At 47.0% G+C, this 13,616-nt stretch overlaps 2 protein-coding genes across 4 annotated transcripts in view; one reads left to right on the forward strand and one right to left on the reverse strand.

Moving 5' to 3' along the window:
• cicb (capicua transcriptional repressor b) overlaps positions 1–3,890 on the forward strand; it is a 38,315-nt gene extending 34,425 nt beyond the window's left edge. For all 3 annotated transcript variants that reach the window (XM_083990564.1, XM_083990566.1, XM_083990565.1), the window contains exons 20-21: positions 87–218; positions 1,726–3,890. In XM_083990564.1, the coding sequence (XP_083846690.1) occupies positions 87–218; positions 1,726–2,015 (422 nt within the window). In that variant the 3' untranslated portion in view covers positions 2,016–3,890. The remainder of the gene's footprint in view (positions 1–86; positions 219–1,725) is intronic.
• Positions 3,891–4,051: 161 nt separating this feature from the next.
• On the reverse strand, positions 4,052–10,903 carry znf526 (zinc finger protein 526). Its single transcript, XM_083990567.1, has 7 exons — positions 10,572–10,903; positions 10,068–10,237; positions 9,181–9,276; positions 8,273–9,063; positions 7,864–7,999; positions 5,256–6,860; positions 4,052–4,718 (listed from the first exon to the last, which is right to left on the reverse strand). The coding sequence occupies exons 1-7, from the start codon at positions 10,882–10,884 to the stop codon at positions 4,545–4,547; spliced, it is 3,285 nt and encodes a 1,094-aa protein (XP_083846693.1). The 5' UTR covers positions 10,885–10,903; the 3' UTR covers positions 4,052–4,544.
• Positions 10,904–13,616: the final 2,713 nt, after the last annotated feature.

A 13,616-nucleotide genomic window follows, 5' to 3' on the forward strand; every position in this document is an offset into this window, starting at 1 on the left:
ATCATCTTCAATTAAAAATAATTAACCCCCCCGTGATAGTTGTTTTGGAATTTCAACCACTCCTGTCTGTTTTTGCCCTCTCCCAGCCCCCGATGGGGAAGACATCCTGGCAGAACTGGAGTTTGATAAGGTGCCGTACTCCTCCCTGCGCCGAACACTGGACCAGAGGAGAGCACTGGTCATGCAGCTGTTCCAGGAGCAGGGCTTCTTTCCATCAGGTGAGTCAGAAACATAGGTGTCAGATACGTAGACGTGGCGCTGCACAGCTGTAGCCTGTGTGTATGTGTTTTATAACATAGGCAAGAAGAAAAAAAAAACATTGTCGATCTTCCTCTCAATTGCCGATACTCGATAGGCACAAACCTTTAATTCAATAATCAGTATGAATGAGGATGAGTATATAGTGCTTAATGTTTAGCCTATAGCCTATCCAAAATGTCACTGTTTTCAAAGATTAAAGTTTGGGACATGTCTGTTTGGAGCACAGCTGCTGACAGATGTGCAGCTGACAGTAACAGTTTCCTAAACCTGGGCCACCATCCGATCCTCCCATCGCTCACATCGTGTGGACGGAACAAAGTCTCTTCGACATACATAGGCCTCCGTATATTCTGTGTTTTTCCTCTCCTCAACTGTCTCATTTCAGTTTTTGCTGGTGCGCACCGGGTGTTTCTCTCGCACTTGCTCATTCTTGATTGGCATTTAAATGAATTTTATATGAAAATAAAAACTGTGAGCAGTGACCACAGCTGGCCACTCGCTTGTCGCACCCCACCTGTCACGTCTCTATGAACAGAGATGTGAGAGTGTATTTCATGATATAATGTAACCTAATGTAGCCTATATTAGTGTTTAGGGGTGTCCCCGACCAAGAATTTGCATAATTAAATCTGACTTGTCAGATTTTGCCTTTAGTCGACTAATCGTTGAATCATGTTGTTTTTTCCTGTCACACATCTTCGGCGTCGTGTTGGGTTGTGAGCGCGCACAACACGCATCACTGTCTGTCTAAGAGTGTTTGAGTTAGTGCTGTGAATTAATGAGTGTGTATGGTGAATGAAAACTTTGTCAACAAGGAAAATGGGGTCGTGCACAGTGTCCAATCACTTACAAAGTTTTTTGTAAGTGTGTGTGTGTATGTGTAGGTGCTGCGTGATCGATAGACAGAAAACGAGTCACTCAGTTAAATCTTGTGAATTAAACTTCGGCTCAAATTCAATTTACCTCCAATGAAGGGAAATATGAACCTTTTCTCTCCCTCTGACCTGGCCGTAACAGAACAGCACCTTCTCGGTACCGGGACCTCCTCATGGACAGATTAATCACTGCTGTGCTGATGTTTGTATCAAAATAGGCCGATAACTAATTATTTTAAAACAAAGAAATTCTATGTAGCAGTGAGCACCCCCATAGAAAACAATCTTTTTTTCATAACCACATTTTGCCATGAGTCGAATCAGACTCCTCCGAATGCAATCAACGACTATTCTGGGTCACCTCTAGTAGTGTTAACAAAAGTCAAAACGAATGGCACATAATTTTACCCAGCATGCCTCAAAACACACTCCAGCATATGGTTATTGTCTCCAGCACTTTCCAGAATAAACTGACGCCCTTGGACACAAGACTGCACACTCTATCGTATACATATTATACAAGTATTTTCAGAACAAGTGACCATTTACTATTATTATTATTTTTAAATTTCCTTCTTCTTGCTTCCAGCTCATGCCACCGCAGCCTTCCAGACGAGATACTCCGACATATTTCCCACCAAGGTGTGTCTGCAGCTGAAGATCAGGGAGGTCCGGCAGAAGATCATGCAGACGGCTGCCCCCTCTGATGCCTCTGCTTTTGGCAACGCTGACTCAGCGATGTCCCTCCCTGGACCGTCTGGGTCCCAGTCAGGAGAAGGATCTGGGAGAGGAGGTGGAGAACTGCAGGATGAAGAGGTGGAGCAGGGGACAGACATAAGCCCAGAGGAAACTCGGGACTCACAGGACTCTTGCAGATGAGGGATGCTGACTAATTAGATTGACCAATCAGTGACTGTTGCCGTCACTCCTTTTCGCTCTCCCTACATACTTTCACAATTTGTTTTTAAAGCCACTCTCTTTGCTTTCCTGTTCACATCCTGATTTCTTTTTATCTTCAGCAGCCAACTTTGAGAGTGAAATATGTTTGTATGCAATGTTGGGACTTTTTTTTTTTTTAATTTGTGGCCATTGTACCAAAAAAGAACATGTGAAAAACCAGTGGCACAAAAAACTACCACAACACAGGCACACACCCTGCAAACTCTTAAATCCCACACTTGAATTAGCACTCTGTATTAATCACCTTGCAGGAAGCTCCCATTGATGCCAGTGAACGAAGGACCATTGTGTACAGCTGCACTCATTTGCCTCAGAAGAAGAAAGGGTTCTTGTTTTGGACGGAGAGACCTGCTTAACCCATTCTGAGACGGTGAAAAGTCGGCAGTTAAAAAAAAAGAGAGAAAAAAAAGGATGTTATGTTTTGATATTTGTTTTTAACAGGGTTAGCTGAGTAAAAAGCAGTATGTTTTCTGCTTGAGGAACAACCTGTATGTAGACTCAACTGTTGTAAGCTTGTTTCTTGTTTCTGCTGACACTCGAGGGCTGGGCCCTCAACAGCTGGAAACCATTTGATTTGACAAGAGCACTCGTTGCTATGGACCTGGAACGATGTTTTTTTCTTTTCTTTTCTTCTCCATTTCACTGCTCACATGTAGACCTTCAGGAGAGGTCTACCAGGAGTGACTGAAAAATCGACTGAAATGTTAGTGGACTTCTGGCAGTGCCATCATTCCTGCAATCACCTGTCTGGCCAAGTCCTCATTTCTCACGACTGACCTGAGCACACGCCAGTAGGTAGGAACCAAGCATTCCTGTGCCTCTCATTCGCTAGCCATGAAGGAAAGAGGTGGGTCAGAGTCAATGGGCACATCCTGGCTCTTTGTTGTAGAGGTCAGGCTGTTCAGGCCTTAATCCTCTATTGCCAAGCAGTTTTATTAACTTTTTTTTTTTTTTAAGATTTGATTTGTATTTAAAATGGTCATATTCAGTTCGTTGTTGTAGTATTCCTATGGTTATTGTTATTACTCCTATCATTGCAGTGGATCCTGGTCCTTGGTTCTGCTTTCATTGCTGGCAGATGTTTTCCTTCTTTTCTGCCAGCTGTTGATTGCTTTTACCAGTTTTTTTATATAGTTTTAAATGCAGGTGAGAGAAGCTGTTCCACACCTGTACAGTTCCTCCATTGTAGTCTTCCCTTGACTGGCCGCTCACCTCAGCAAGGACCTGTGGTGCAGTTATTTTTACGATTAATTTCAAAGAGGAAGACAAACTCAACGTGGACCTTTATATTCTTTCGACAGTAATAAGCAGTATGTTTTTTCGACAACCTTGTATGCCTCTCTGTCCCTCGCTAAGTTTGACTCTATAGCCTCTACACTTGTACATCTCCTTCCTCCACCTCTTTCCTTCCCTCCTTCCTCCCTTTGTCACTTTATTGCTCTCTCCAGACCTCCTTTTCAGACAGATGGAGAGAAAACTGGGGTAAGTGAGAGGAGGGTAACGAATCAAAGAGAGCTGGTAGGATATAATACTGGTTGTGTCTTTGTGCAAGACTTGGTTGTGTTGTAAATAATTACTCTAGAGTCAGTAGACTCATTATATTATTGATAAGGAAAAATCTGTCATTGAACATAAGTTGACTTTTAAGACACCATTAAAAACACATGAAATGGAAAAACAATAATAAATATGGCTATTAATGTTTTTGTGTTATACTCCTTGTTTTGCTGTTCCAGTATGCAAGAGGGGAATTTATATGAATAATTTAAGTTTGTAACTGTATCTTTCAGTATGCAAATAAAAATAGGTGTTCAATTAAAGTGATTTTATTGCCGGAAAATGTGAAAAATTGGTTTTCCTTCAGCAGAAAAAATAGATTTTTTGGTTTTGGTTTTTAATCCAGCCCCTTCAAATGTAACGGCAGCTGCTAAAAACAAGGTTCACATTATTTTTTCAATGTACAGCAGTGACTCTGGATATGTGAAATTTAATTTAATCATCTTGAAAAAAACATTTATTGATTCCACTTATTTACATCAGCATACTATGTCTCAAAAGTAAACAGACCAAACCTTTAAACAGTGTGTGTGGGGGGGAGAAAATCACATCCCTCTTGTATAAATGACAAATTGAATCATACAAATGTCATGAGGCACAACCAATGGTCCTTATAATGAATGTCATATTAACTTTAGAATGCATTTCAACACATTTTTAACACTGATCCCACTCACAGCTTTGTAAAAGAGGGAAGTTGACAGACTTTGGTGTGTTTGCTGAACTTAATAACAGATTTTTGACATTTCAGCATTCTTGCTCCAGTAAATTATTACAGAAGACCGACTCCTCACCCTCACAGTAGTCGACTAGTCTTTGTTTCAGTCTGTATTAAGACTCTTCCGCTCAGCAGTAGCTCAAATTGTAGTTTCTTCTGACTGGTGCTCGTCCTCAGAGGAGCTGCAGTCCGTCCACAGCCACAGTGTCCATGGCCAGGCTGTTCTCCAGAGCCGTGTGATAGATCTCCAAGGCCTGCTCCAGAGGCAGCGCCCCTCCCTCACTCGTCTCAATGATGGCGATGGTCTCCCCGAACTCGTTACACATTATAGTAGGAGTGCCCTGTGTCTGAAAGGAGGAAACACAACTCGGGAGTAAGTTCACTTGACAGCAGAGAATGGGTACACAAACACATTTACAGGTGCTGAGGGGAACTATGAAAGTCCGCTCGCTTTTCCTCTGTTTTGCTAACCCTCCTCTCAGCCATGTGCATTCTTTACAACGAAGCCGGCGAAAAATCAATACAGGAGTGGTGGATAAAGTTATATAACATACACAAGGTTACGACGTGTATGTTTGTATAGTCATAACCAAAAGATTACGGGTTACGGAGCGTGTTTGTGTCGCAGTGTCGCAGAGACGAGAGCTGGGACACCGAGGCGGCGGCCAGGTACTACACTGGTGTTGCAAGGTTAGTTTTCAGCCGTGAGACGCCAGGTGGAAGGCAGAGAGCCTCCGTTCTCACTCGTAACAAGTCATGTAGTTAACTATAACAATTACTCCAGAGCTTTTTAATTAAGGTAAAAATGTGGCATAGTTCCTTTTTAAATTAATTACCCCAAATAGTTGATTGATGCTTCAGCACATATGTAAGTTCGCTCTAACCTGCTGGAGATCTGAGGCTTGGATCTGGATGAGGTGAGGCTGCCCGTTGGCCAGTTCCACCGCTGAGGCGTCCACCACTGCCACGGCAGAGCTGGTTTCCATGGCAGCTTGAGCGGCGGCCTCCTCGTCCAGCCTCTGCTGCCTGGCGTGGGTCTTCTTGTGGTTCCTCAGGTTGGAGAAGGTCTTGAAGGCTTTGCCGCACAGAGGGCAAACGTGCGGCCGCTCGCCGGTGTGCGTTCGCCGGTGCTCAGCCAGGTGCATACTCTGGATGAAACCCTTTCCGCACACCTCGCAGCGGAACGGCCGCTCCCCCGAGTGCGTCCGCAAGTGCTCTCGCAGGTGAGTGTTTTGACGGAAGCGTTTGCCGCACACTTGGCAGGGGAACGGGCGCTCGCCGGTGTGGACTCGCTGGTGTAGTGCAACCCCGGAGGAAGACACAAACTGTTTTCCACAGACAGGACACTGGTGGGCTTTAGGTCGTTTTGCCACGGTGCAGCGCGGTCGCCCGGGGCCTAAGGCAAAGTGGCTCAGTCTGTGAAGTCGAAGGTTGGCCGGAGAGTTGAGCTTCTTTCCACAGATGTTGCAATCGAGACCCCCGCGCACAAGACCGGTTGAATCCCCTGATTCCGTCTCTGCTGCTGCTGCGGAGGTGGAGGGCTCTGAGGTCGGGTCTTTGCCCGGCGCTGCCTGGTCGTTGGTCTCGGCGGCGGCCTGAACCAAGGTCGGGTGCTGCTCCATACAGTGGCTGTCTCGTTGCTTCCTGCTCAGGAAGCCGGCCTCGCAGTGAGGGCACGAGAAGGGGGCCGGAGCCCCCGGGTGCTGCGTGTAGCGATGTGCGGCCAACCTGGCGGGCCAGCGGAAGGTGGCGGGGCAGTCCGGGCAGCACAGGGTTGCGGCGTTGGAGTGCAGCAGGCTGTGCTGGCGGAGGTTGGACGACTGCGAGAAGGAGCGGTGGCAGACGTCGCAGCGGTACGGGCGCACGCCGGAGTGGATGAGGTTGTGTCTCATTAAATTGGCGAGAGACGAGAAGGTTTTGCCGCAGTCAGAGCACTGAAAGGGCCTCTCGCCGGTGTGTGTCCGTATGTGGTTGCGCACGTGGATCTGCTTCTTGAAAGACTTGCCGCAGATTCCGCAGACAAAGCGCCGCTCGGTGACGTGGGACTTGCGTCGATGCTGAGTCAGCTGCAGCTGGGAGGGAAAGGTCTTGGGGCACGAACGACAGGAAAAAGCTCCTTTGTCCGACGCTGTAGCAGCCTCCGTTGAGCCGCCAGAGCTGGACGCAACTCCGGCATCAGTGTCGTCCGGGGGAGCAGTGTCTGTGGCTGAGCCAGACTTGGCGGCGTCCTCCACCTGCTGCGGGTCTTCAGCGTTATCATCGACTGAGGTAGACACCTCCATGTTGTCCCCCGCCCCTTTCCCCTCCACTTTGCCTCCTTCCCCTTTAACCTGAGAACTCTGCGTCGGAGCTTCTTCCAGATTCTCCAACTCTTCCTCTGTGAGAGGAGCCATCAGGTTGGTTTCTGTCTGAGCGTTGGGATTCCTCTTTTCTCTTGCTCTCTGAAGGATGGCAAGTGCTGAGAGAGATGCTCTCCTCGGAGCCGATACCTAGAGACGACAATAGGCACATGTTCTATTATTATGGCGCTTTTCCACTACACTTTCACGGAACGGCACGGCTCGGCAAAGGTGCTTTTCCACTACAGCTGAGTCCTTCTAGTACCTCCTCAGCGGGGGCGGGGTCAGCACGGGGGTGATCACGGAGGCGATCGCAGGGCCACATTGTCCGTCTCTCTTTTTTCGATCCGCTCGTCAGCTCCAAACTCACTCGTCTGCACCTCAATTACGGACCACAACGTGGTTTTACACACAGCAACATTTAACTCGGGTGAAGGAATAACAACAGCCTCGGTACAGATCGGGGGTCGCTGTTGCAGCTCGGGTTTGATTCTCATGCCGGACGTAGCGCTCGCTCTTCCAGTGACAACGCTCTGCCCAATCAGTGGAAGGCAGTTGGCTGATGTCACGTTTTAGTATTGCTTCGGCTCGCTTGGAACCAGGGCCAAGGAGGTACTAAAATAGTGCCTGGTACCAGGTACTAGGGCTAGTGGAAAAGCAAGAAAAGCGGGCCGTGCCGTGCCGTGCCGTGCCGCGCTAGTGGAAAAGCGCCATTAAACCGTCATGCTTAGGGCTGGGTGTCGCTACTGATTTACTGAATTGATTTGATTCAGATTCACAAGTTTCGATATTGATTCATTTTAGAGATATTTCAGTTCTAATACCAATTTGCTTAGTTATGAAAGAGATTTCCACAAAACTAATGTTGCAAATTGTACAAAGAAGGAACTCTCTAATCTGGTGTATTACAAAAGAAAAATCTTCATGTTTTCATTAAATTGACTGACAAGCAGTTACATTCATGCACATTTATTTACCATGACCCACTCCAGAAGTAAACGGTGCAATGGCATACATTAAAAGATCAATCGAAGGATTTTATGAATCAATATCAGATCTTTCAAATGAAGATCGATATGAATCGAAAAATCGATTTTTTAAACCCAGCCCTAGTCATGCTAATAACTTGGAGATGCATACGCTAACTAACTACCGTAAAGGGAGCGGCGGGTGCGACAGATGTGTCACGGTTGAGGTGGGTGCGACGGTGGTAGAGGTACTTGGTCAAGTTGGTGAAGGTTTTGTTGCAGAACTGACACTTGTGCAGGGGGTCTGCAGTGTGGGACTTCCTGCAAGAAACCAGATGAAACAAACAGACAAACTATCAGATGGTGTGTCCCACATCAGAGTCCAGGAGGTGGTGGTGGTTAAGTTAGGTTGGGTGAGGTTTAAGTTTAACTTTATTCATCCCTGAGGGGGATTTCATTTGCCCCAGCAGCATAATATAAAAGAGAAACAGGGTATTATGAATAATAAATAAATATACACCATGAACTATATAAAATGTAAAAATATGGAATACATAATGCATACGAGACAAGTGGCGTCTCGTAGCCGCCTACCTGTGCATGATGAGAGTCATCTCAGTGGTGAAGCCGTTGCCACAGTCCACACACAGGTACCTGGCTACGCCTGAATGTGTGCGCATGTGCGTCTGCAGCGACGTCGCCTTCTTGAACACCTTGCCGCACTCGGGGCACTCGTGCGTGCCCTGCTCGTGCACGCGTTTGTGAGCAGCCAGCCGGTTCACGGAGGTGAAGGTTCGGTTGCAGAGCTCGCATTGCTGCGGCTTGGCCCACACCGTTTCTTTCTTCTCTGCCACTCGAACCCTGACCTCCTCCACCCTCTCCGCAGCCTCCTCCCTCCCCCGTGCCTCTTCGAAGCCACTCATGACTCCCGACTCTCCGCTCTCTTTGTCCTGGCCCAGGAAATGCTCCCCCTGGTGCTGGAGGAAGTCCTCGGGAGTTTGGAAGAGAAGGGAGCACTCCGAGCACTCGTAAGGGTGGATGACCACCACCTCCGTAGTCTGCTGCTGCTGCTGCTGCTCCTGGACGGAGGGAGCCAACCTCAACTCCAGTCTCTGGACGCCGTTCTCCATGACGCCCAGCTTTGCCGATGAGCCTCGGGCGGCGGTGGGCATTAGAGGGGGCAGCTTGGAGCGGCGCTGGGTGGGGACGGTGCAATTGTCTGCCAGAGCTTGAGCTGTGAGAATCTGCAGGTGCATGGTGGCGGAGCCGGGGGTCGCTGTCACGGGAGGCAGCAGGGCGGAGCGGGAGGAGGCACCAGCTTTGATGGAGGACTGACGTTTCTTGTTTTGTCGTTGTTGCTGCTGCTGCTGCTGCTGGGCGAGGACCTGGAAATGACACAGCAATATATTACAAAAAAAAACGTACAACGGTGAAACCCTGAATCCATTTATCTAGTCCTCAAAGTTGTGGCTCTGTGGCGAGGAGTTTCCACTCCTTAATACCTGTGCCAAGATCTCCCCGGCCTGTTGCTCACTCAGCACGTAGTTCTGAATACTGGTCAGTGGCGTGACGGTGCCATCGGGCTGCAGCACGTACTCCTGTTGTAAGTGCAAAAAAAACACGCAATGATTAACGCAATGATACAAAGTAAATAAGTGATCGTTTTTCATTTAGAACATTAGATACTGAAACATGACTGTCTTTGTGACTTTTGTTTTAATGGATTATCAGATGCCCTGGAGACTTGAGGTCTGTGCTTTGGCCTGATCCAAACTACACACACTTTGACAGTGTAGCTGATTGAACACCGTCTACAGTAAACGGGCATGACCCCCAAGGTCATGAATCTGAGTTCAGACAAAGTTGTGAGTGCAATTTAAATGTTCCCGTCACCCAGAGAGGTCTCCTGAAGTGCTTGCTTTAGGGTTTGTAGGAAAACATCACCAGAAACTAGTTCTACCTCTGACTGATCTCAGTAGTTTTAACTGAGTTGAGCTCTGCACACATGAATGACTCAACTCCGCAATGCTCAGAGATTAAATGTGAAAATAAAAATGGAGTTCAGATAATAGGATATATAAGAAGCTAAACAAAGTCTTGTATTTAGGATGTGAATGAGTGTGTGTAACACGGCCTGCTTTATCTCTCTCAGTGCGTAATTACATGGTGTAAATACAACAACACCAATTTCACCGGGCGGCTGACAGAACAACTATTACTGTTTTAAGCAACCTCCACTGAATGACCCGTTGGTGCTGCATCAGCACATGGATGACTTTACTGAGGAACTGCAATTCATCATTTATTAAACTATTAATAACAAAAAGACTTAAGTACACAATAGTAAACAATGAAATACTGATTAGTCTTTGAGTGTTTGATCTCTCACCGTGGGCTCCGTGTTGCTGTGTGTGCTGCTCCTGCTGTGGGTCCTCCGGTGCTCCAGCCACGTCTCGGGGGAGTCGAACAGAGCCAGACAGTCGAGACACTGGTACTGGACCGGTCCTGACAACTGAGCTTCAGACCTGGCCTCCTCTGTCTCCATGACTTCGCACAGCTCTAGTGGGGGGGGGGGGGGAAACAGTTGCACGCAATCACATCGAGTGTTGTTGTTTTAACCCGACAGCTACGTAACTGGGCAAAATGCTGAATGCCCATGTCAATTGTGAAGGAAACAACCTGACAATTGAGTTAGTGTAATGAGTCTGTAGTTGGCTTTATTGAGAGCTGTTTGTTTCCTCTCATATGGCTTGCATTATTACATCACACAAATGGATTTCCACATCCATTCACTTACAATTAAAAAAAAGCCTCATCTCTGCAGTACATTATTAATATCTCAACACACTCCCAGTTTCTCACGCTTGCTCAAAACACACGAGCCTTGCCTCACCTTGTTGCTCCACCTCCATCCCAGCCTCCCTCATGTGCATCTCCTGGTGCTGCAGCAGCTCCTCGGGGTTCACCAGGAGGGTCCCACACTCCAGACACTGGTACTGCTGGGTTTGCCCCAACTCGGGGATGCCGTGGAGGGTCATGCCCTCCCCCACCTCCCCTTCTCCCTCTCCCTCTCCTCCAGTGTGGATCTGTTGGTGAATCAGCACATCCTCCAGCGTGTTGAAGAGCTGGTGACACTCACTGCACATGTACTGGTGCTCCACATAAACACCTTCCGCCTCCTCTTCCTGCTGCTGTTGCTCGGCCATACTGGCACTGTGTGTGTGTGTGTGTTGTCTTATGTGGACTGTGAGTGTCCCATGAAAAGGGGATGATATGAGGCTGGCAAGAGTTAAAAGCGACACCACTGTTGAATGCAGACTTCTTTTTTCATCCGATCACACCTGTGGCAAACAAAACATCACAGTCACCACATGCAACACCGGGTAGCATCGGTACATATAAGCAGTTGTGTGGTAGCCATAAAAATGCTTCAATATGATGCTATTATATTCATATTTCACAATAAGAGCAGCACAGTCCACACAGACTGATTGTGGATCAATCCCGCGCACAAAATGTGTTGATTTTAAGCCTGTAGCCAGGTGGAGGCCCTCTGCTGCTAACCATGCGACCACTGTTGAGCACGACCTATCTGACCATTGTGTGATTTTGCTCCAGTATATGATGTCTATCTTTGTTTACAGTGTGATGGCACATGGAGAGCTGTTGGCGGCGCTCCCTCTGATACTGCAGACCTGTTTCTCGACACCGCGGTTTCCTGACAGCGGCTGCCCGGTTCGTCGGGCGGTCCGTCAGGCGGCGCTACCCACTTTTCCCCGCAGCTCTCAGGCTGCGACGACGACGGGCCCTTCTTTCCCTCCTCTCTCTTACCTCTCATTCACTCCCGTTGGACGAGCCCTCGTGCAGCCATCTCCCCCCGGTTCACGGAGGCGCGTGCCTTTCTTTGTCGGCCCCTCGTCCACGACCGCGGCGTGGAAATGAAAAAAACGGAAACGTGTCTGTGGGGGAAATTACATTTCAAAGCGTGTAATGATACGTTTACCCGCCGATCGCCTCCATTCTTGTGTTAGGAAGCCCCGCCCAATGCGGTAGCCTCGGCGTTTCAAGGTCTGTGATTGGACAGGCTGGCTGTCAATCATATACCGCGTTTTCCTGATGGGAATTGTAGTTTTTCTGTCAATGCACATAATATAATGTGTTGTTAATTATGACACATTAATTCATTTTATTTATTAATCTTGTTAAAATTAGGTTTTTAGAGTGCTGTCTTGTCTGTTTTCCAAATAATTTTGCTTGCATCTTGATACACCATTTTACAAAGTAATGTAAAACGTATAGACTAAATGTGATTGATTATATGTGTAGCCTACTGTATGACATGAATGACTGTATTTGACATGTTTTCTATTCATATTAAATGAAATAATAGATATGCAGTTTAAATTGTATCAACTAGATATGGAAAGGATTATCAATGCCCATGGTTACATAAACTGACTGTAAGTATTATACAACTGATAAGGTAGAAAAATGTCTCTGTCCATCTGGCTGTAGGGGAACCAGACGAGATGTTTGAAATCACATTTGCAGATAGATCATTTCAGAGACAGTTTAAAACAGCAGTTCATTAAGGACATGTAGCTAAAACTAATGCAGTACAGCACTGGCGTAGCCACGGGTGTGCCAGGGTGTGCCAGTGCCACCCACAGAGGAAGCTGGCACACCCAAAAAATTGTATGCATTTTTTGTTTTTGTTATAGTCTATAGCTACTAACATGTTATCGATCAGTTAATACATTTGTAAAAATTGCCGTCAGGTGATGCGTTGCGGAGAAACTGGACTAATGGAATAATTAACGAGTTCAAGGCCAGGCCACGCCGTCTTGCCCTTTAAATTGAGAGCAGCGCAGTGCGCACAGGAAAGCAGCGATATCGTTGTCCTCTTCTGCTTTGCGATATAAAACCATCAGGCCAGGCTGTTACATAATCATATGTGATGAATGATGAGCCCAGTAGTTGTGTTCAGATGGTTAAATAGCTTTGTTGATCATGCGATCAAAGTCATTTAAGCGCCGTTACGCACGCCGCATCTCTCTCGTCCAGTGCGCTCCTCCTCTCCTCTCCTCTCCTCTCCTCTCCTCTCCAGTACCTGGCTGCTCAGCTCTGGGACCGGGGCTGAGAGACGTCACCGCTGCCTTCACTCCGTCCGTGATCCATCTGGTCAGCGCGTTTAGACCCGAGTGGCCTGAGTGTCCCACCTGAGCTCTGTGCCATAGCGCGCAGCTCCAGCTCAGTGAATGACAGCAGGTCTCCCAGTTACCTGCTCAGCTGCTGCTCAACACTGATCAGAGCAGCTCTCCCTCATTTGCTGAGGTTTTATTATAAACTAAAATCTTATTTTGTTCTTTGCCGCATAGGCCTATATCTCCCCATCTTCTCTTCACTTCATCTCTTCTCTTCTTGTTATACCAACCACATTTTAACTTTCTCATAGATATCTCCCACGTTTCTTATGCTGCAGGCAGCTCCACAATATGTTTATTTGTCCCTCTCTCTATAAATGCGTCGGATCAAATTTTTATTCTGCGTTTGTATCCATCCAGCTCTGTCCACACTCTCCATGGTGGAAACGATTACGCGCAAAACCCTCATTTAAATACTGCGGTTTGCGCGTGTTGTCATTTAGTGTGTTACTCTTAGTAGATCACCTATTGTGTGTGCGCTAACCAGACACGCAAAAGTGTGTTTTTTTATGACTTTGTTATTGATTTATTTGAGCACGTCATATGTGTGAATGTTTAGACCTGTTGTACTGTTGACTATGAGAGCAGTTACTAAGCAGTTTTTTTTTACTCAGAGTTGCATATAGATTAGAAGATAAGTATGATCATACAGGCTTGCCATGATGCCACTGTTACATTATGTGCAGTCTGTGTCTGATGCTTGTTAAAGGCCTATGGCTTGTTGAGAGCGAATA

Source organism: Trachurus trachurus (assembly GCF_905171665.1).
Source record: "Trachurus trachurus genome assembly, chromosome: 16".
In the NCBI taxonomy this organism is placed as follows: domain Eukaryota; kingdom Metazoa; phylum Chordata; class Actinopteri; order Carangiformes; family Carangidae; genus Trachurus; species Trachurus trachurus.

Coding starts and splice junctions, on each gene's coding strand:
- znf526 (XM_083990567.1), bottom strand. CDS start 10,884: ATGGCCGAGCAACAGCAGCAGGAAGAGGAGGCGGAAGGTGTTTATGTG. Junction 10,238..10,571: donor GATGGAGGTGGAGCAACAAG/GTGAGGCAAGGC, acceptor CCCCCCCACTAG/AGCTGTGCGAAGTCATGGAG. Junction 8,000..8,272: donor ATGACTCTCATCATGCACAG/GTAGGCGGCTAC, acceptor GGTTTCTTGCAG/GAAGTCCCACACTGCAGACC.